Source organism: Piliocolobus tephrosceles, chromosome 10 (assembly GCF_002776525.5).
Source record: "Piliocolobus tephrosceles isolate RC106 chromosome 10, ASM277652v3, whole genome shotgun sequence".
NCBI lineage: Eukaryota > Metazoa > Chordata > Mammalia > Primates > Cercopithecidae > Piliocolobus > Piliocolobus tephrosceles.
In genome coordinates, this window is record NC_045443.1 from 46,151,067 (window position 1) to 46,171,919 (window position 20,853).

At 52.9% G+C, this 20,853-nt stretch overlaps 1 protein-coding gene across 7 annotated transcripts in view; it reads right to left on the reverse strand.

The window, feature by feature from the left end:
• Nucleotides 1-123: 123 nt before the first annotated feature.
• The window catches only part of KMT2D (lysine methyltransferase 2D), a 42,210-nt gene continuing 21,480 nt past the window's right edge, over nucleotides 124-20,853 (reverse strand). For 3 of the 7 annotated variants that reach the window (XM_023211224.3, XM_023211227.3, XM_023211222.3), the window contains exons 33-56: nucleotides 20,625-20,807; nucleotides 20,412-20,548; nucleotides 18,310-20,195; nucleotides 16,003-16,126; nucleotides 15,772-15,856; nucleotides 15,600-15,666; nucleotides 15,256-15,488; nucleotides 12,292-15,153; nucleotides 12,007-12,147; nucleotides 11,717-11,884; nucleotides 11,396-11,555; nucleotides 10,535-10,610; nucleotides 10,193-10,368; nucleotides 9,960-10,090; nucleotides 9,137-9,269; nucleotides 8,929-9,056; nucleotides 7,299-8,439; nucleotides 5,932-6,068; nucleotides 5,703-5,833; nucleotides 5,177-5,224; nucleotides 3,720-4,005; nucleotides 3,428-3,501; nucleotides 3,194-3,302; nucleotides 124-3,021 (exon numbers count right to left, since the gene is read on the reverse strand). In XM_023211224.3, the coding sequence (XP_023066992.2) occupies nucleotides 2,929-3,021; nucleotides 3,194-3,302; nucleotides 3,428-3,501; nucleotides 3,720-4,005; nucleotides 5,177-5,224; nucleotides 5,703-5,833; nucleotides 5,932-6,068; nucleotides 7,299-8,439; nucleotides 8,929-9,056; nucleotides 9,137-9,269; nucleotides 9,960-10,090; nucleotides 10,193-10,368; nucleotides 10,535-10,610; nucleotides 11,396-11,555; nucleotides 11,717-11,884; nucleotides 12,007-12,147; nucleotides 12,292-15,153; nucleotides 15,256-15,488; nucleotides 15,600-15,666; nucleotides 15,772-15,856; nucleotides 16,003-16,126; nucleotides 18,310-20,195; nucleotides 20,412-20,548; nucleotides 20,625-20,807 (8,709 nt within the window). In that variant the 3' untranslated portion in view covers nucleotides 124-2,928. The remainder of the gene's footprint in view (nucleotides 3,022-3,193; nucleotides 3,303-3,427; nucleotides 3,502-3,719; nucleotides 4,006-5,176; nucleotides 5,225-5,702; nucleotides 5,834-5,931; nucleotides 6,069-7,298; nucleotides 8,440-8,928; nucleotides 9,057-9,136; nucleotides 9,270-9,959; nucleotides 10,091-10,192; nucleotides 10,369-10,534; nucleotides 10,611-11,395; nucleotides 11,556-11,716; nucleotides 11,885-12,006; nucleotides 12,148-12,291; nucleotides 15,154-15,255; nucleotides 15,489-15,599; nucleotides 15,667-15,771; nucleotides 15,857-16,002; nucleotides 16,127-18,309; nucleotides 20,196-20,411; nucleotides 20,549-20,624; nucleotides 20,808-20,853) is intronic. The other 4 variants (XM_023211229.3, XM_023211230.2, XM_023211226.3 and 1 more) reach the window with 3 other exon arrangements.

The following is a 20,853-nucleotide window of genomic DNA, read 5'->3' on the forward strand; positions in this document are numbered from 1 at the left end:
TACGGCGGAAGGCGGGGAACCCACCCTTCCGGCGGTGGCGGGCCTCGGTAACCGCCCTCCCCCGGGTCCTCTCTGACCGCACGGATCCGGCTGACGGCGAGGGTCACGGGACGGAGCCGCTTGTATTTAAAATGTTCTTTTTTTATTTGTCGTTTAAAAACAAACTTGGAAGAAGCAAAATCCAAAACTTGCCCTTTGCCTCTCGCAACATAAATTATGTACAGTTCAGAATGATCGCTGATACAAAACATGCCAAGGACAGGGGCGCTGAGGGTGGAGGGGGAGAGGGCGCTTTAAAAAAGGGAACCATTTCATCCGTTGTTACGAAGGACCAACCTTGCTGTACAGGATACACACAACACAAAATAAAGTCTTCACGGGATTCACACTTGTCAGCGATTTATTTTTTAAAAAGGGGGAGGGTCCTGGAGGTGAGGGGAGAAGACTGTAAAGGGGAAAACTGAAAATTGAGTATGTGCGAGTGTAAACCAACCCAAAATACAAACACGGGGGGGTGGGGGATTCTGATGCAATTATACAGGCAGGGTACTTAAAAAAAAAAAAACAACCAAAATTCCAACCTTGTAGCTTGGGTCTGAGTTATAGTTTATATAAAAATTAAAAACTGTATAAGGTTTCTTCACTAAATTCTACAGGACTATCGGATACCTAGCATATGCTTACAAAGTCTGCCCCATCCCCTTTTCCCAATTCCAGGGCCCAAGCCCCAAACACAGCCTGACTCACGGGAGCCAATCTCCCCCTCCCTGTAGCCCAGACCTATTGCTCTCCGAAAAGGAACATCAAGGGCTGTGGCTTTGAGGGCTGCAGCCCAGTCTTCCTACTGTCTGATTTAATTACAGCGGTTCCTGTGGGAGTGGGGGGTGTTACTCTCTTAAACATTTGCAGCTTGAAACAGTTGAGGAAGCAGCTTTAAAAAAAAAAAAAAAAAAAAAAAAACTCCCTACCCCCAACAATTCACAACTCCCCAAATTCAAAACAAAACAAAAACAAACCTAAAATCATAACAGCCACCAAGCTCCCCCTCCAGCAGGCCCGCCCGTCCACCACCACCAAGCCCACCCCTACACTCCAGACATCTGATTCTTGAAAATATTAATTACAAAATGCCCTTTGCCCACAGCCCCTAGAAGAGAACTGCATATAAGCTTCATCTTCATCCCCACGGTTCCCTACCAGAGAGGGGTTTGGGGCGTCACCCACCCCTTACCTACCCCCACCCCCAGGAAGAGGTTAAACTGCAGCACAAGCTTGGGCAGAAAGGGGAAGGAAAGGGAGGCAAGGAACCCATCACCCTCTGGCTCCCCCTGGGGTCAGCTCTCTTTTGTGCGTTATAACATAGTCCAACTATACAACAGGGGGTGGGAATTGCCCAGCCTCTATACCCCCATCTTACAGCAGTCACAGCCAGGGGGTGGGGAGTGGGGTGGGGGGTGAGGAAAAGGGCGGTAGGTTGGGTAATGGAGGGGGCCCCCCCACAAGGGGAGCTCCATGTGTCCGCCCCACACCCCCCTACCATTTATAAACTGGTTTTGTAAAAAGAAAATAGATATATTTATATAGAATATATAAAGCACAAAAATTAGTAGTTTTACATTTGCTCTCCCCGGGGGTGGGGGGAGAGGGGAGGGTTCTCACCTCCAGCCGGCTCCCCCATGCCCCACAAGACTATGTACAATCCCATGTATAAATAGATAAATACCCCCCACCCTCCCCTCGCTGACACTAAGCTCCCCACCCCCACATCACCACCCCTTCCCACCAGACCAGCAGCAGTTTGGTGACTGAGGGAAAGTGGGAGCTCCGGGCCACACCCTGCCTCATTAGGTATGGGCATGCCACTCAGGGATAGCCCTCACCCTACCCCCCACCCAACCCGTCCAGGGGCTGGAGGGCAAACGGGCTCATGATGGGGTTGGGAAAACAGGAGAGAGATATCCTGGTCCTAGGTTTAGCCCCCTCCTGCCCCCATGTCCAGATGGAGAAGGAAGTCCTAGAGCAACTAGGGGCCAGTCATCCCCAATCTTCATCATCATTTGCCTCAACCACCATCCCATGCCCATAATTAAAAACAAAGATGGATTTTTTGTTGTTGTTGTTTTTCTTCCTCCTCCTACCCCCTCTTCCACCCACTCAGAAGAGGGCAGTGAGGTGGGGGAGAGGGTTGGGGCAGTAGGGGGCTTGGAGAGGGTCTCACATTTCAAAACAGCAAAAAATCCAACACTTAAATGAGGTAGGTGTGGGTGCGGGGTCTCCTTGCCCGGCTTGCCCAGCTTGCCCTCCTAGGCAGCTGGGCGCCTCTTTCCCGTTCATGTTGCATTTGTCAGAGTGGAAAACAAGGAAACACAACCCATAGAGAGACAGAAACACAGAGGAAAAGAGGGAAACAGACAGATCAAGAGGGAGGGGGATGGGGGTGAGGGTGGGGGCAGGACCCGGCAGGCAGGGCCAGGTGTGGGACCCGGCCTTTGGGATTGTCAAGCTTAGTCAAGTCTCTTTGCAGCCTTGAGTTGGGCCGGAGAGGTCAGTGGGAGCAGCAGGGCTGTGAGGCCCGGCCACACATCCTCTTCCCCCACCCTGCTGCCTCCCAGATGCTTCTGGGTAGTTCCCGGCCCATATCCCCCTCAAACCTGAGATGCCCAATGGCTGCTTCTGTCTGGCCCCTCCTGGAGCTGGGGGCAGAGATGCCAGCCTGAGGGCCGGTGGTGGGGAAGAGGGTTGTCCCTGGTGCCCAGGGTGGGCTTGGCCTAGGGCCCTCTGCCCCAGCCTCCTGCTCCAGGGGCTCCGGTCAGCCGGCAGCCCCAGCCCTGGGTCCTGGCTCTGGCTGCTACCTCTCTTCCCCCTCAACCCTGTCAGGGAAGAGGTTGTGGGTAGGGGGACTCCCCTGCCTGGTAGCCTCAAAGCTTCTTAGTTCATCCATTTCCGACAATTCCAGGCTCCACAGTGGCAGGGGATCTTGTGCTGATCGTCCTCAAAATCAAACTGATAGTCATAGGTTAGCTGAAAAGAGAAGAGGGCAGAATCAATGCTAGCCCCCACAGGAAGAAGGGAGGGCAGAGAAGCTATGATCTGAGGTGCCCAGCCTAGGAACCCACATTTAGGGAATGGCAGAGAAGGGGTGAAAGGAGGAGGAGTAGCTGCTTTGTCACTCACTCAGGATACTTCCTCTCACCTCCTCTCCTTTGGGGATTCGCCGGCTGGAGATGATGATGATTTTGTCCTCTTTGTCAAATGTCACGACTTCAGCCACACAGTTAGGGGCACAGGAATGGTTAATGTACCTGGGTAGAGGGACAGAATCAGGGATGTCAGGCAACTAACTTGGGAAAATTTTGATTCCTTGTTGTCTATCCCCCAGAGTGCTCCTCAGGGACCATTAAATCCCTCCTTCCTCGTCATCTCTCACCTGGCAGGGCCGCCGGTCAACGTAGCATCAATCACATGTTCATTGTTTATTCGGAACATGTAGATGCCTCGATTCTAGAAAGGCAGAGGTTGCAGAAGAAGGGACAAGAGTATCAGAGAGTGGGATCAGGTAGGAGACTCAGGCAGTGGGCTTCTGTTGCATGTTCTTCATTTCTCCTGCCTTTCCCTTCCCCACCACAGCTTTCCTCCTGCTCTCCTGCGACCAATCCTGACCCTTGCTCCTTGGCTGAGTGCGGACTATGCACCACAATGGCCCCTCTGTCAGCTTATACCTGCTCTTCGTAGATTTTCTCCCGCCGGTTGGCCACCTCGTTCCGAATGATGGTGCCAATGTACTCGATAACCATTGTGTGCTTTTCTAGGTCCTTGGCTGCATAGAGCCCCAGGCCCTGGATGCGGGAGCGAGCCAGGTACACATTGTTCTTCCATTCAGTGCGCAGCCGCCGGTACTGAGATGACTTGGAGTGCACAAACTGCTTGCTGTACGGGGTGTTAGTCTCGCCTGTGAAGGTGCTCTGATATGCCTTAGACATGCTGGTGCTGTTCAGGGTATGGGGCCTGGGAGGTGATACAATCCATGACAAGACAGCTCGTCCTCAGACCAAGTACATACCACCCACCTCCTCCACCACCTCCTGGGATGTGCAACACATCAGTTAGGGGCGTGTGCTGCTGGCAAGCACTGGAAGTGCAGCCTTGAGAAAGGAGTAGAGGCAACTGGGTCTCAGCTCTGGTGAGGAAGCAACTAGCTATAGGGACCCTTCTGACACCCTGGGTGGGACAGAGAGCCCAGGGTGAGGGGTGAAGTGTGGAGGGAGATGCGGGGCACCAATTCCCCTACACTGAGCCTGCTCTCCCATCTCCCACTTCCTACCACTCTCCTGCCAAACCATTCTCAAGGCCATGCTCCTCTGGGAAGTTTTCCACGAGCAGCCCAGGCCTAGAATTTAAGCTGATGGTTTGCTTGAATGTCTGAATCCTACCTCCTGCACATACTGGAAGCCCTGAAAATGGGGACTGTGCCTACCACGCTGGGCTAGATTTGAATTAAAACTGGCTGTGAACTCACAGCCTAAAGGTGGTATCCTTTTTTCGGATTGTCCCCTTCTCTGACGTAACATTGGGCTCTGTGCAGATGGCTCAGTGCAGGGGAATGACGGCTGCCTGGCAGGATACCTTTTACCACCCTAGGGTACCAGCCAAATTCTTGCCATCCCAGAGCAGTGGTTTTCAAATGTTTCTGGTTCTTTTTTATTTAGCAGAAATCTTTGTTTTTTTCTTTAACAAAATGTTGACTGGAACTCCAATACATAAACTAGATGACAATGGAGCTCTTCTGGTTTAATCCAATTTGGGGAAGGAAGAGATATGCATGGGAAGGCCAAGTTCAACCCATCAGTTTATGTGATCGAGAACTTTTTGGAACACATGCACTCACAGTTTGAAAACCACCATTGCAGGGCATCAAGGACAAGGTTGGCTAGGGATAGAGAGTCTCTGACACTCTACGACAGCCTAGGAGCCACCAAAGACCTTCAAGAAAGCCCTGCTACCACAGATTCTGCCTCCCTCTACCCAGGGACTAAGGTCCCTGGTACACAGGAAGAACCAGGACCCACAGAGGTAAGGATCTGGTCCCAGCTGTGTGACCTTTGCCTAGTCATTTAATCTTTCTGGGTCTCAGTTTTCTCAGCTGTAAAATGGGGGTCATACCACCTGCCCTACCTACCTCATAAGGTTGTTGTGAGGATCAAATGAGATAATGGATGTGAAAACGCTTTGAAAAAAAAAGTATAAAGTGCTATACAAATGTAAGGTTTTATTATTTTTCTATTATATCTCTAACTATTTATTTTTGACACCAACACTCACGGGGAAGGGAAGGTGACCCTAGCACTCATGGGGTATCTGAGGTTTGGGAGAATCACAGGCCCTCCCGCTGGAAGTAAAACAGGAGAGGAAAAAGGTGACCAGGTCCCTTATATATTTCATAAAATTTCACCAGTTTACCCATTACCTCCCCAGGGTGCCCGAGATAATTCTGTCCTATATCCCAAGTGCATCTGAGCAGGCTGGGAGAAGAGGAAAAGGATAACCTACTAATATCTGTGTGCTCTCTAATTAGGAGGTCTAAGAGTGATTCCCCAGTTTCTCCACGAGAACTCTGATCTGTATCCTAAATCCTCATGATGGGACCAGAGGATCCCTATCAACACCCACACCCACATCCCTTGGCTCCAGCATCACAAGCTCACCGTTTGTAGTGTGTGAGGATTTTAGGCTCTGATCGGGCACAGCCAGTGGGGTTGATCATGAGTGGCAGCTCCATAAGGGGGTGGCGCCCATAGCGGAATAAATAGTTTTGACAGCTCTCCACCCCGGGCAGCTGTGGGCACAGTTCATACTCACCTTAGCCTGAGTTTTTTGGGGTGGCCAAAGTTCTCAGTGCCCGCCAAGCCCCCCAGCTCCCAGCCCCTTCCTTACTGATTCAGCTATGCGAAGCACAGCGTGCACCGTCAGCCCAAAGAGCTCCTCGCCCTTCAGATACTCAGGGAAGAGTCGCAGCATGTCAGCCTCTTTTCTCATGGCAGCCACAGGTTCAATGATGCGATTCCACACGGCTAAGAAGCAGGGAAGAGAGCAGCCCTTAGAGGCAACTTCTGCTCACTGACCTCCAGTCCCTAACCCCAATCCAGAACCACAGTTGTTTTCTGTGGCCTTCAAGCCTCCCTATCATGAAGGTGTGCTGGTCTTCCGGATCCTCTCTTGGCCTCCTAGTCTCACTGTCTGTTAAGAAGCAGGAGGCTTCCAACCACAGGGGGTCATCACAGAGCCTTGAGACAGAAACCCAGGGCCCAGTAGACCCAGCATAGGCCATGGAAGGTCCCTAGTGAAAGAACAGGCATGCTTTGGAGTTGGAAAGACTTGCGCTCAGGTTCTAGTACTGGCCATGGGACCCTGAGCCAAATACAGTCATGTGCAGCTTAACAACATTTCATTCAATGAGGAATCATATATACAACAGTGGTCTGGTAAGATAATAATACTGTATTTTTACTGTATCTTTTCTATATTTAGATGCACATACTTACCATATGTTAAAACTGCCTACAGTATTCAGTACAGTTACATGCTATACAGATTTGTAGCCTAGGAGCAATGGGGTATACCACACAGCCTAGGTGTGCAGTATGCTGCACCATTTAGGTTTGTGTAAGTACACTCTATGAAGTTCACACAATGACAAAATCACCTAACAATGCATTTCTCAGAATGTATCCCTATCATTTAACAATGCATAACTGTACTTAAATCTAAGACTCAGTTTATGTGTAAACTGGGCATAATCGTAGTACAATACTTACCTCATAGGGTTGTATGAACAAAATAAACTACATAAATCACTTAGCTTAGTTTGTGGCTCACAGTACACACTCAAAAAAAGGTACCTGCTCTTACTGTTATTTTATCATTAACACTAAAACTAAAATCAAAGTAATTCTGATTTCATCCAGGGAAACACAACCACAAGGAACTCGGTTAGGATTAGGTTAGGTGAAGCAGACGATAGTCTCAGAACTATTTCCTTTCGTTCCACTGAGGATAGCAAAAGGAACTAGAGTATGTGAGATTAGATAAGCAAAATATTTTCAACTACAAGGGAATTTAGGGTGACAGAGAGGCTCAAACACTTTCACTGGGAATTTTCAAGAGACCCCCTGCCTGCCTGAGGTGGGGGAAGGAGGATCACTCACATAGATGCTACAGGTCCTCTTACAGGCACTGTAACAGTGACCCTGGGAGAAACTTTCCCCATACCATATTATCCATTTCAAGGGCCCACCGCTCACCCTGGGGAGAGGCATCAGTGAAGACCAGGTCCTCCAGGCCCTGCTCGATGACTTTGATTACAAACTCTGGCCGCCCGTTGTTCTCACCAATAGAACAGCGATAGCAACAGCGACGATTGTTGGTGCGGAGGCTCCAATAGATGCGTGTGGCCTCGTAGCCCACGGGATAGAGGGCAGTGGCACTATGAAAGTCAGCCATCTGGTGAGGCAGCAGCTGTCCAATGGCGTGGAACACAAGGCCCCCCACACGGAACATGTGCAGCCGTTCTCCCCGCTGAATGATGCTAGCGATTTGCTTCACCTCGTCCCGCTCAATGTAGACCCGCCGGAAGACAGCAAAAGAGCTCAGCTCTTGCTCACAGGGCCCCTTGATCTTATGCATTGGACACAGCATGGTCTTGTCCTTGAAGAACATGCACTTGGCACGGATGGCACAAGCAAAATGGTAGACATTGGGGCAACGCATGCGATTGCAGCTGCTGGTGGCACCAGTTCGCTGGCACAGGGAGCACTTGGTTAGCAGTCCTCGGTGCAGGGCAACCTCCACATTCATTAGTGCCCCGCCCTGGGTCTCATACACCTCCGTGGACCAAAGGGCACAGTTGAGGTGCACCCACAGGTCCAGGTCCAGGTTCAGCAGGCGGGCAGGCCCATCAGTGGCCCCGTCACCCTCCTCATGACAGAAACAGCAGCGACGCATGTCTCGAGGTACCTTGTCAGGTCGCAAGGCTGTGCCAAGCTGCTCCATAAACTCTGCCACTTCCCTCTCATCCTCCTGCCGCCCGCTGCCCTTCTGGATGGTCAGCAGCAGCCGCAGCCGCTTCCAGCGCACTCCTTTCCATTTCTTGAGGCGAGGAGGACGGGAATCTTCACCTTCTTCAGGGGGCCGGGCACGGGGCTTGGGTCGGGCTGATTCAGGGGATGAGGCCAGTGGCAGAGGTGAGGGGACGGGTGGCTCAGCCAAGGGTTCGGCGGGAAGTTCAACCAAGGGTTCAGTAGGGGGACTGGCAGGAGAAGGTGCCAAGGGGGAGGGGGGGGGGGAGGGTTCTTCAGGAGGTGGGGCCGAGAGCTGTCGCACATCCAGATTGGAGACATTGTAGGTATAGCTGTGCTGGGTGGGTGGCTCTGGGGCGGGGCTCTCCTGTAGGAGGGTGCCCTGTATCATTAGTGCCAGCTCCTCATCTAACTAGCTCCCTCCTTCCCCTCACCCATATCCCACCCTCCCAAAAGGCCTCCACATTCTTTGCCCTAGGCAGCCCCTTTTTTCTTTTCTTTTCTTCTTTTTTTTTTTTTTTTGAGACAGAGTCTTGCTCTGTTGCCCAGGCTGGATCCAGAGGCACAATCTTGGCTCACTGCAACCTCTGCCTCATGGGTTCAAGGGATTCTCATGCCTTAGCCTTTCGAGTAGCTGGAATTACAGGCATGCACCATCATGCCTGGCTACTTTTTTGTTTTTGTTTTTAGTAGAGATGAGGTTTCGCCATGTTGGCCAGGCTGGTCTCAAACTCCTGGCCTAAAGTGATTCACTCGTCTTGCCTCCCAAAGCACTGGGATTACAGACATGAGCCACCGTGCCTAGCCAGCAGCCCCTTTTTTCTAACACCCACCCCTTTTTCTCCCCTAGACCTACCTGTTTCAGGAGGCTCAAGATGTCTAGTTGGCTCTTGAGGGTATAGCCAGGCAACACTGCATCAAACTGCTTCAGCCAATCAGGGCCAGTGTCTTGGCTCTTGCCTCCCAGACCCTTTTCCTTCCCACCTGCAGAAAGGAGTGTGGATCAGAGCGTCCCAACAGAATCACTTCCCTCAAGTCCCAAAAGGCTTCCCTGCCACACTCACCAGGACCCTCAGCTTCCCCCTTCTTAAGCTCAGTGCCTGCCCGGGCAGGGCCCTCTGGGAACAGCACCTCATAGGAGTTGGGGATCTTCATGCTTAGCAGCTCTGCCACTGCCACCATCACACCATTCAGGTTCTGCCAGGGCCAGGGAAGGGATGGGAGAAACATGTCAGCCAAGTGTCTGAGGTGAGTTCTACTATCAGCTGGGTGGGGACAAGGACACCTAGAACCCACTCCCCAGAGTAGGAGTTCTATCCTATGTCACCCAGCTCTTTTCACACACTTCCCTCACGGCAGCTTTTCCCAAGCTGCTGTGAGCACTGATGGGAGCTCCACGAAAAGGGGACTACATCAACTACGTTTAGGAAATGATGCATGCTCTGTCCGTGACTTGGAGGCTCATGATACACGTCAGCAAATTAAAAGGACCTGAGGACTCTACTTGTAGTAAAGAAACCCATACTGTCATTTTAACTGTGTCTTCCAACTTTCTTTGACCACAAAAGTCCGTTAATATTTTCAAAACAGCTGATAGAGTCCCACCAAACATGACTGGGGCAATGCTATCATGTAGTACCTGTGGCATTACACACACAGGTGCTCCTTAGTTGTTGACTTGTCTGTCTTTACTATGGGACTATGAGCCCCGTGAGGGCAGAAATCATGCTTCATATCCAAATTCCACAGACTCTAGCCCAGGCTTTCACATACAATAGGTACTCAGTACATGTTTTTAAACAACTACAATTTTTCTTATCCAGACAAATTCCAGGGACTGCCCTCTGATCAGGTTCCCCTCAGCCTCGAGGTACCCCTAGGACACACCTTGGCTGCAGCAGCAGAGACTGTGAGCATGACTGACACCTCACTTCCTTTGCCCTTTTCCCAAGTTGTGGCAGGCAGCTTTCCAGGGACCTCCAGGTCAAGAGCCCCATAAGGTTTGGTATCTGGGAAGACTGAATGAGAAAGAGGGATTTGTGTAACCCCTGGCCGCCTCTCCCCTAGTTTCAGACAACCCAGGTGAACTGGGCCTGGCCCACATCCAGAGTAGCACATACCTGGGATGCTGGCCCGAGGAATGAGGGGGATGACAGGGGAGAGGGCCCGGTCCTCTTGCTCCCACCGGCCTGAGCCCAGATGAGGGAAACGAGGGGCCTCCTCCCCCAAGATGCTCTCAGGGGATGAAGCTGGCACAATGCTGTCAGGAGAATCGCTATCCTCATCACTCTCCATCCTAGGGACCAAAAGTAGACATTTGTTGCTATAGCCCTGCAGACTCCCCCTCCTAAATCTAGAGATGAATAGATATCTTACTTGAAATCTGCCATTGGCCAAAGGAAATATGAGGCAACCTGTCCCCAACCCTTGTTCCTCATCCCCATTTCCGGCCCCACCCCTACCTGACATCCTCAGTCTGATTGTGAGGGGGTGTAGGCAAGGCGGCCAGCAGGTCTAGACTCTTCACCTCTGAAGTATCTGAGGGGTGGGTGGGGAGAAGAAAAGTCAGGTGAGGGTGGCCAGGGCTGATGGTACCTTCTCCCAATATTTTAGGCCTAATTAGCATGAGATCTCAGCTATCATGATTAACTATCCTCCCACCTACCAGTTTGGGGCAGACAAGCTATATTTATTGAGTCTGTCCTGCACGCCAGGCACTGGCTTTATTTATTTATTTTTTTCATAGACATGGGGTCCTGTTATATTGCCCAAGCTGGTCTTGAACTCCTGGCCTCAAGCAATCCTCCCATCTTGGCCTCCGAAAGTGTTGGGATTACAGGCATAAGCTATCATGCCTGGTGGCAGTTGGCTTTAGATACACTCTTTGGAGTTTGTTTAGTCATTTAACAACTCCATTAGGTGAGTACTACAATAGCCATTTTACAGTGAGGAAACTGAGGCTCACACAAGTCAATCAAGTTACTTGGATACAGTAACACAGTTGAATGAATGCAGGAACCAGAATTCAAATCCAGATCAGTCTAGCTCCACACTCACTGAAGCTGGACTGTTCCTTCTATACAAAGCTTCATAAAGATGCTCCCTGCCACCCACCTCCCCTATTGCGTTTGCTCTAGACTCCAAATGTCCATTCTGGTCCCCAAGAAATCAGTCCTGAAGGGGCCCTTCCTACCTCAAGTGCCCTGTTATGTAAACACACAGGATAGCAGGCAACCCACTCATTTCTAAACTGTACAGCACACTAACTGGCTTGGACTCCAGCTACCAAACCCCACCAGGGGTGGTATCTGCTCTTGACTTACCCCTCAGTGCCCCTTCAGTATCCCGGGCAGAGGCAGCATCCTTGGGGTGCTCCCCCAGCTCTTCAGATGGAGTGACACCATTCACCATCTTCTGCTGCACCGATGGGGGTGGGGTGGGGGGCAGCGACGAGGGTGGTGTCGGCGGGTTACTCAGGTTATTCTGGGGGGTAGGGGGTGGGGTGTTGTGTGCAAGATGGCATAGGGAGACTGGTATAATCTCCTGGCCCCACTCTACGTCAGCAGTTCCCTCAAGTTTTCCATTCCCACCCTCACCTTCCCAAGAACTTCACTATTCCCAAAAAATGTTGCCATTTTTCTGACCTTGGTAAGCAGCTGGGAATAGTAGTCAGGGCCAGTGGGCAGCGCCCCACTTCCAAAGGCCCCCCTCAGCTGGCTCTGCCCATTGACTGGGCAGCCACTGCCAAAGGGGGCGAAGAGGCTAAAATTGGCGGTGATAGCAGGCTCCGTTAGGGGAAGCAGGGACAGCTCCTATGAGGGGCAAGATGACAAAGTTGAAAACCTGCAGCATTTGCATTGCTGTCTTGCACAGCTGGGGGACAGGATGCCCCCTATCCTGGGATGGGACCAGGGGACTGGCTCCTGGGGGTCACCTGTTTCAGCTGTTTCAGCAAGGCCTCGCTGGCCCTGACCCCGTCCTCCTTCCGCAGCTTCTTTCGGGAGCTCACCAACCTGTCGCTTGCCTTCTGTACCCGCTTGGGTTTCGGTGTCAAAGGCTTCCTTGCTGCTGCATCCTAAGCCAAATAAGCCCAGTGAAGGCTGCTACCCTCCTCCTCAGAGCCCTCATCTCTTCTGTCTGACCCAGGTTCACTCATTCTGCCCCCCCTCACTGGCCCTAGGCCCCACTCCACCTGCTCTACTCTAGCCAGAGTACTCACCTCCTTATTGCTGGGGGTACCCTGTAGTTTCTGCTCCAGCCCAGCCAGCTTGCTGTCAATGTGCCCGTTGATCTCAGCTCGCAGCCCCTCGGACCCCCGCCCAGTGCTGAGTTGCACATTCTTTGCCCGGAGTAGCTTCTGCAAGAGCAGATGCCCAGCTTCTGAGCGAGGGCCTGCCAGCAGGAGGTGGTTGCTGGTTCCTGGTGCCCCTATTGGCTCCCCATTGGCCTCCCTCTTCACTGACTGGGCTCCCAGGGCACATGGCTCTTCCCGAGGTTCCTGCTTGATGCTGAGTTGGGGTGCCTCAGGCACCACCTGTCCATTCACCTGGTCCAGATGCCCAGGTACCAGTCTGCTCTGCTCTGGTTTCTGGGTTTCTGCTAGGTTGTCTGGGGGATCCCAAGGTCCCATACCCTTGCCAAACAAGGTATCTGCAAGCTGGGCAGCAGCAGGTGAGACCCTCCCAGGAGGCAGCTCCAACGTTGGCCCCTGGGGCTTGGGGGTCCCTGGATGGGCGGGAGGGAGCTGGGCCTCAGTGGGAAGCTGGGAGCTGGGGGAAGGTAATTGTGAAGGTCTCTTTGGCTCTTGAGGGCTGGATGGTGGAGGTGTGGGATGGACAGGGCCAAGGACTGGTCCCGTAGATAAGGCTCCTGGTGGGGCAGGGAGCCGAGGTGGGCCGTGAGGTCGAGGCCCTGCCCCTAGCTCCTGGAGGGGGCCTGTCTGTGATCCAGGGAAGCCCCCAAGTTGAGGTTGGCAGCCCAGGAGGCCCTGGAGGGGAGAGGTCTGGGTCCCAGGCTCCTGGTAGGGTGGGGTCTGGCGTACTGCCTGACTCTGCTGCAGCTGCCGCTGCATGAGGAGTGCCTGTAGCTGCTGCTGCTGCTGAGGACTTAAGTGTCGCAGCTGTGGGTTTTTGGCCAGGACTCCTTGGAGCTGTGCTCGAAGCTGACCCACCGTAGGCATGATTCCAACCCCAGGCAGACCCTGCCCAGACTGGAGGACAGGTCCTGGTTTGGGAGGTTGTGGCCCTGTATTATTTTGCATGGGCCGCTCTAGCATGGGCTGTTGGGGGCCCAGAAGGTTCTGGGTCATGGGCCCAGGCTGCTCCCCTAAGGAAACAGAGGGCTGAGCAAGCAGGTGGGGCATAGATGAAGCCTCAGAAGATGATCCACTGCCTAGCTGCCCATGGCTTCCTCCACTTGCTGTGTGGAGCAGGCTAACTTGCTGCTGCTGTTGTCCTGGAAGCCTCAGAGGTGGCTGCAGCTGCAGAGAGCTGGACTGAGGCTGGGGCTGGGGTTGAACAAGCAGAAGTTGTGAGTCCCCAGAGAGTGAGGGCTTTACCTCTCCTGGTTCAGTGGCCATTGACTCAGGGGTAGTTCCTATTGCTAATGACCCTCCCTGATGTGTAGAGGGCCCCTCAGTGACCTCTGAAGAAACAGCCGGGTCTACGGTGTTTTGTTCCTTGCCCGTCAGGAGGAGGGTTGGGCCCAGGGCTCCAGGGCTAGAAAAGTGTTGAAGAGGCTTTGCTGGCATGCCAGGGCCAAGTGCCACCTGCTGCTGCTGTTGTTGCTGAGGAGACAGTAAAGTTCGACTCTGGTTTAAAAGGCCCATCTGCTGCTGTTGCTGCTGCTGCTGCTGCTGCTGCTGTTGCTGTTGCAGCTGCTGCTGTTGCTGTTGTAGCTGCTGTTGCTGCTGTTGAAGCTGCTGCTGCTGTTGCTGTTGTAGCTGCTGTTGTTGCTGTTGAAGCTGCTGTTGTTGCTGCTGTTGTTGAAGCTGCTGCTGCTGAAGTTGCTGCTGCTGTTGTAGCTGCTGCTGCTGCTGCTGCTGCTGAAGTTGCTGTTGCTGTTGCAGCTGCTGCTGCTGCTGCTGCTGCTGCTGCTGCTGCTGCTGCTGCTGCTGAAGCTGCTGTAAAGAGCCCATGGGCTGAGTGCTCAGTTTAGGCTGCCCACTGTGTGACATCAGACTCTGTTGAAGATGGGACAGCCCTGCCATGGACCCTTGCTGTTGGTGCTGTTGTTGCTGCTGCTGCTGCTGCTGCTGGGCTGTGACCAGCCTGTGTCCCATAAGGCCCTGACCCTGCTGTGCCAGCTGGGGGGAACTGAGCACCCGAGACTGGGTCATAAGCACCTGTCTGTGAGGGCCCTGGGGGCCCAAAGCTCCAGGGTGCTGCTGCTGCAACACAGCCACCTGGGCAGGGCCCAGCATGCCCTGGGGCCCCTGGGGTGGTTGAGGGGACAGCTGCTGGACCAGGAGGCCTTGGTGGCTGCTGGGAGGCAGAAGTCCCTGGGGCTTGGGACCCAGAGCTTGGTTTGTCTGTACTCCAGGACCCTGCTGCTGTTGCTGCTGGATTGCTACCTGTCCTAGAAGGTGCTGCTGCTGTTGCTGCTGCTGCTGCTGCAATTTCTGGGCCAGCTGCATGCGTTGCTGCTGCAGCTGCAGCTGCCTTTCCTGTAAAAGTCTTGAATCAGGTCCAAGGCTTCGAAGAGCAAGGTTGCCAGGGAAGAAGCCCCCTGAGGGGCCAGCCAGGGATCCAGCCCCACCAGAATGTTGCTGTTGTTGCTGTTGGGCCAGAGCTGTGTTAAGGAAGGGGCCACCAGGCTGTCCAGGTAGTGCCATACCCCCAGGGGGCAGGCGAAGACCTCCAGCTTGCCCACCCGGAGGCCCCTGTGGTGGCTGCAACCCATGGCCAGGGAGCAGCTGACCAGGGAGCTTGGTGAGCAGCCGGGGACTCTGGGAAGGGCTAAGAGCCAGCACAGCTGAGTGTTGTTGCTGTTGCTGCTGCTGCTGCTGCTGCTGCTGTTGCTGCTGCTGCTTGTTCCGATATTCCGCCATGAGATTTGTGTGCTCCTTCTGCTGTTTCCGGACCTAACATGGGAGGTCGGAGAGGTCAGGCTGGGGCATGCTCCCCCCATGCCATCCCTCTTCCCTGCCTTCTGGGTGCTAGGCTTGAAGTTTGCTTTCCCCCACCTGATCCAGCTGTTTCTGGATCTTGCTCTGCTGCTCTGTAACCAGCTTGAGCTTCTCAGCATCAGCCTCTGGGAACTCACGGCCAGCTTTTTTGGCAGTGCGCTGCTTGGCACACAGAGCCTTCCGGGACTTGCGGTGTACACCAATCTGCTCCTCTAGCACCTTCAGCTGCATCTGTAGGAGCTGCTGGGTATGGAACAGCCACTCCTCATACTGCCGCTGGTCAGCTTCATCTGGGAAAAGAAGCTGGGTGTCAGGACCTGCATAAATGGTAATCCCAATCCCTCTTCCTCTATATGTCCCAAACCACTTCCCTGCACCTTCCTCCCATGCCCCACACTCACTGATGACTCCCTGAGCAAAAGTGGGTGGGTTGGGACGAGGTTGGGAGGGATCACCAGCACTCCGCTCCTGCAATGAGAGAGACTGCTAAAGGGTCATTGTTCCCTGCCAGGCCCTAAGAAGGGTGCCTCAATGGCATAAGACACAAGTTCCTACTCCCACCTGACCACTTACCTGGCCACTCCCAGGTGCCACATGGTTCTGCAGATCACTGCCGGGTCCCCCCGAGAGCCTCTGGGCTAGCAGAGACACCTGCTGTCTGGAGTCCACCAAAGCACAGAGGATAAGTGTTGGCAATAAGAAAGTTGGAAGGCAAAGAAACGTGGGACAAGTAGGGAGGGGGGGCCAAGAAGGGGTGTGACTGGGAAAGAAAAGGGCCAAACCCATTCCAGCCCTGAGTCTTACCTGTTCATACCAGGTGCCACCCCAATGCTGCCCTGAGCCATCACTTTCTTGATGCCTTTCAAAGCCACCATCTTGGCCTTTGCAATAGGATCAATGATATCTTCTGCAGCAAATTTGTCCAGGTCTGGAGAGGGGAGAACCAAATGAGCTGGGCTATGGGGCCAATGCTTCACTGAATATCTGCGATTCCTTTCAACATCCTGACCTCAACCACACCAGGCAGAACAATGGCATGGCAAGGCAGAAAGACCACTGAATTAGGAGCCAGTCTGCCTGGGTGAATCAGCTCTATTATTCACAGGACATGTGGTCCTGTTTTTACTTGCACCGTGCTAGAAAAAGTGGCTTCGTAAATATTTGTTGAGTCAACCTGCATTATTTCACCTCAGTTTACCCTTTTATTTGATACAGATGATGATCCCTACTCCGTCTACCTCAGAGGTGTTAAGAGGATCAAACGTGACAAGAATTTAAGTACACTTTATGACCTGGAAAGCATTCTTCAAATGCAATGTTCTCAGTGCAACTGGCACAGCCCAAAAACCCAAGATGCTGGCACTGTTGCAAAGCCCTAGATTCCAGAGCTGTTCTGGGTACCACATGCATCACCTGTAGTCCACTCTCCTGTCTGTCTAGAATGCTGGGCAAAAAAGAAGAAACAACCAACTACCAAAAAGTTAATTAAATCTTCCTAAAATCCCACACTTTGTATATTTCTCCACTGCTCAGAAAACTTAACTGAGCGCCCACTTTTTCTCCTTTTTTTTTTTTTTTTTTTTTTAAGATAGAGCCTTGCTCTTGTCACCCAGGCTGGAGTGCAATGGCGCAGTTTCGGCTCACTGCAACCTCTACCTCCTGGGTTCAAGCGATTCTCCTGCCTCAGCCTCCCGAGTAACTGTGATTACAGACACCCACCACCAAGCTCAGCTAAGTTTTGTATTTTTAGTAGAAACGATGTTTCACCATGTTGCCCAGGCTGGTCTGGAACTCCTGACCTCAGGTGATCCACCCACCTCAGCCTCCCAAAGTGCTGGGATTAAAGGTGTGAGCCACAGCACCTGGCCAGAGCTCCCACTTTCTTAAGGACTAACCAAACTCCCTCTCCTGGAATTCTGAGGCAGTAAATAGTTAAGAGGAGTACCGACCAGACTTCAGATCTAGCTCTGCTAGCTGCTGTGTAATCTTGGACAAGTTACTTAACCTCCACTTCTGTTTCCTTTTCTGTAATCAAAGATAATAACAATACCTATTTAATGAGTCTGCTGTAATGATTAAATTGGACAAAAAGTGTGAAGTGCTCAATAAACTGCTTGGCAAATAGTAATTACTCAATAAATGCTATTATAATTTGAGGTCTTTTTCAATCTGGCCCCCATATTACCTCACCAAAATTATGTCACTTACTTCACTCTAAACAGTTTACTCCAGCCTAACTAATTCACTCACTGCTCTTAAAACATCCCATAGGTTTTCCCGCCATTACAGCCTCAATGAACTTTTTCACCTATCCCATTTTTTTTTTTTTTTAAAGACAGAGTCTTGCTCTGTTGCCCAGGCTGGGGTGCAATGGCGCGATCTCAGCTAACTGCAACCTCCACCTCCTGGGTTCAAGCAATTCTCCTGTCTCAGCCTCTCGAGTAGCTGGAACTACAGGCATGCACTACCACACCCAGCTAATTTTTATTTATTTATTTATTTTTGAGATGGAGTTTCGCTCTTGTTGCCCAGGCTGGAGTGCAATGAGGCGATCTTGGCTCACCAAAACCTCTGCCTCCTGGGGTCAAGCAATTCTCCTGCCTCAGCCTCCCAAGTAGTTGGGATTACAGGGATGCACCACCACGCCTGGCTCACACCCAGCTGATTTTTGTATTTTTAGTAGAGACAGGGTTTCATCATCTTGGCCAGGCTGGTCTTGAATTCCTGATCTTAAGTGATCCACCTGCCTTGGCCTCCCAAAGTGCTGGGATTACAGGCATGAGCCATCGGGCCCGACCTCAACTGCTTTTTTTGGCACCACCACTCTTCAAGTCCTAAGCTTTCAACTTCACTACAGCCACAAAGGCTCTGCTACTTAGGCTTCATTCATACATTCATTCCATTTATTCAAACATCTGCCATATGCCTACTATATGCCAGAACTGTTCTCTCTTCTTAAAAGCTACAGTGTTTCTGCCTCTACCACTAGTATGATATTTAGCCAAAGTTCCTTGTGTCCCATCTTAAGTGGGGATTATTTGAGGTCTCTAGCCTCAGTGCCCATTTAGTGATAACGATGATTACCCTGAGTAACTTGGCTATGTTACTAACCGAGGTTACCTGTATCTGGGAAGAAGCTGTTTGCCAGCTGCTGCTGCATTGCCAGTTGCTGTGGCTTCAAGCACATGGAAGGTGGCATGGTGCCCATGGGCTTCTGTGATAGCACTGGCTGTGAACTCTGCTGGGGTACCAAGCCTGCCTGCCCTCCATGCTGCCCACTTAGCATATGCCCTTGATTGGACACCATAGCCATGGATGGAGCCAGGCGCTGCTGGAGGGCATGAGTTGGTGGCTGGGTGGGCATCAGTGGTTGGGGCAAGCCTGGCTGTCGGGCCCCTCCAAGACCCAGGGAAAGCTGCTGCTGGGACCCAGCTAAACTGGGAGAAGAACCTTCATGTGGCAAAGACATGGCCTGGGCAGGGCCTGGTGCAGACAGTAGGGAATGCTGCTGCTGCTGCTGCTGCTGCTGTTGCTGCTGTTGTTGGGCAGGCTGCAACTGTGCTGAAAGCTGCTGCTTCTTCTGCAGCTCCTTCTTCTCATGCTCCAACAGGTCCTCAATGAGCAGGGGTAACTCGCTGGCTACCAGTGAGCTCTCCATCTTGTCTAGCTCATCCCCAGATGCTACAGGTCCACCAGGCAAGGTCAAAGCCCCACTCTCGAGCTCAAACTTTTCTAGCAGGGAGGATCCTCCTGGACCACTCAGTGGGCTGGGGGTCAGCAGGTGAGCTGGTGGTCCTCCTGTGGCCCCAAAGGAGCCCTTCTCAGCTGTGTGCCCACTGCTAGAAAATGGCCCTGTGCCCATCCGGGTATCCCGGCTGCCCATCACGCTCTGTCCTGGCTTTAGCCCCAGGCCAAGGGAATTGGCAGCAGGTGCGGGCTCTACCTTGGGGGTAGTAATGGTGAACTGGCAAGGGGAAGGGTGGCGTCCACCCTCCTCCACCTTGGGCTTCACTTCAGGGAGCACAGATGCCAGGCGGGGCTCAGAGGCATCAGCAGCAGGAGGAGGGCGCTCCTCAGGGCCCAAGGGTCCTGGCTCCACCCCACGCAGCAGGGCCTCCCGTTCAGCCTTCTCATTAGCTGATTCTACCAGCCTCAGGTGCTCATTGAAGATATCCTTCTTGTCCCCAGTGTCCAGCTCAGGATCAGTATATGCCAGCAGGTCAAACTCATCTCCATTGAGCAGGTCATCCAAGTGGGGGTCATTCGTCTCCAGGTTTTCTAAGGTGCCCAGTTCATCATCACCCTTGGCCACATCCACACCCAGTCCCAGGTGAGCAAGCTCTTCATCATCCTCTAGGGCTTTGTGGGCATCAAAATCATCATCCAGCTCGGGATCCTCACAGGGCAGCTTCCCAGCTTCCAGGGCCAGAGGAGTGGGGCGGCCAAGCTCAGTGCTCGAGGCAGGTCGGCTGACCAGCTCCAAGCCAGTTGGCAGGGTAGGACCCTTGGTGTGGGGTGTCGGATGTAGACTGTTGTTCAATTCAGGGGCCGGTGGGGCTGAGGGTTTCTGTGGGGGAAGACCTGATACCGCCAGGCCCCGAAGCCCTTCAGGAGCCAGTCGGTGGGGGTCCTCACTTACAGGGTAAAAACGGGGTCTCTGAGGTGGGCCCTGACCAGGAAATGGAGTGCCCCCAGGTCCCAGTCCTTTCTGTACATTGTGCCGCAGCTCAATGAACTGGGCAGGACCAGCTGGACCAGGCACTGGTTCACCAGGGCCTGGCAGACGGGTGGGAATTCCCGCCAATGGGGAACCTAGAGCTTGGCGGCCAAGTTCAGGTACAGGAGTTGACGGAAAGCGAGCTGACATGGCAAATCGCATGGAGGTTGCTGCTGTTGCCTGTTGCTGCTGCCACAGTTGTTGCTGTTGCTGCTGTAAGGGCAGGGACCCAGGATAGGGTGCTCGCTGATAGAAAGCTTGGGAGCCTCCTACCAGTTGCCTGGAAGAATATACAGTAGTCAATAAGATGAAATCAGATGAAAAGGAGCAAGAACATGTGCTTACGGCAGTGAGGAAGGATAGAATTAATGCAGTGAGGAAGAAGAGAAAGTGATACTGGAAAAGGATTAGTGCCACAGGAAAATCACAAGAGCGTGCAACAGTGATAAAATTCATACCCCTTGGTTTACCCCCAGGGAACCTCCTGGAGCCTCACCGGCTGTTGACATCCATAGACGAAGGCGTGGCTGGTGGAGGTGGCCGGGAGAGTCGGTCATCGCCAGGGAAGGACCCTTGCCCCAGGATGGGGCCACTCAGCTTGCCTGGGGGCAGCCCCACAAGGTTGCTCTTGTCCTAGAAGAGACAAGGTAGATGAAGGTGGGGCAACCTTCAGTATCCTGGCCCCACTATCCCTTGTCACTCTACCTACCTGAGTCCCAGCAAAGGCAGTCTGGCCTCGACTCAGCTGCTCAAAGGCAGGGCTGCTGGGCTCAGCACCCCAGCTGCCTGGAGGCCCCACTGCTCCTGCAGCTGCTGCAGCTGTTTCCTTCTCCTGCCGCAGGGTGTTGCGCTGGATCTGCTGCCGAATCAGCAGCTCTCGTAGTCGCTGGCGCTGTGCAAAAAAAAAAAAAAAAAAAAGAAGAGGAATAAGCCCATTC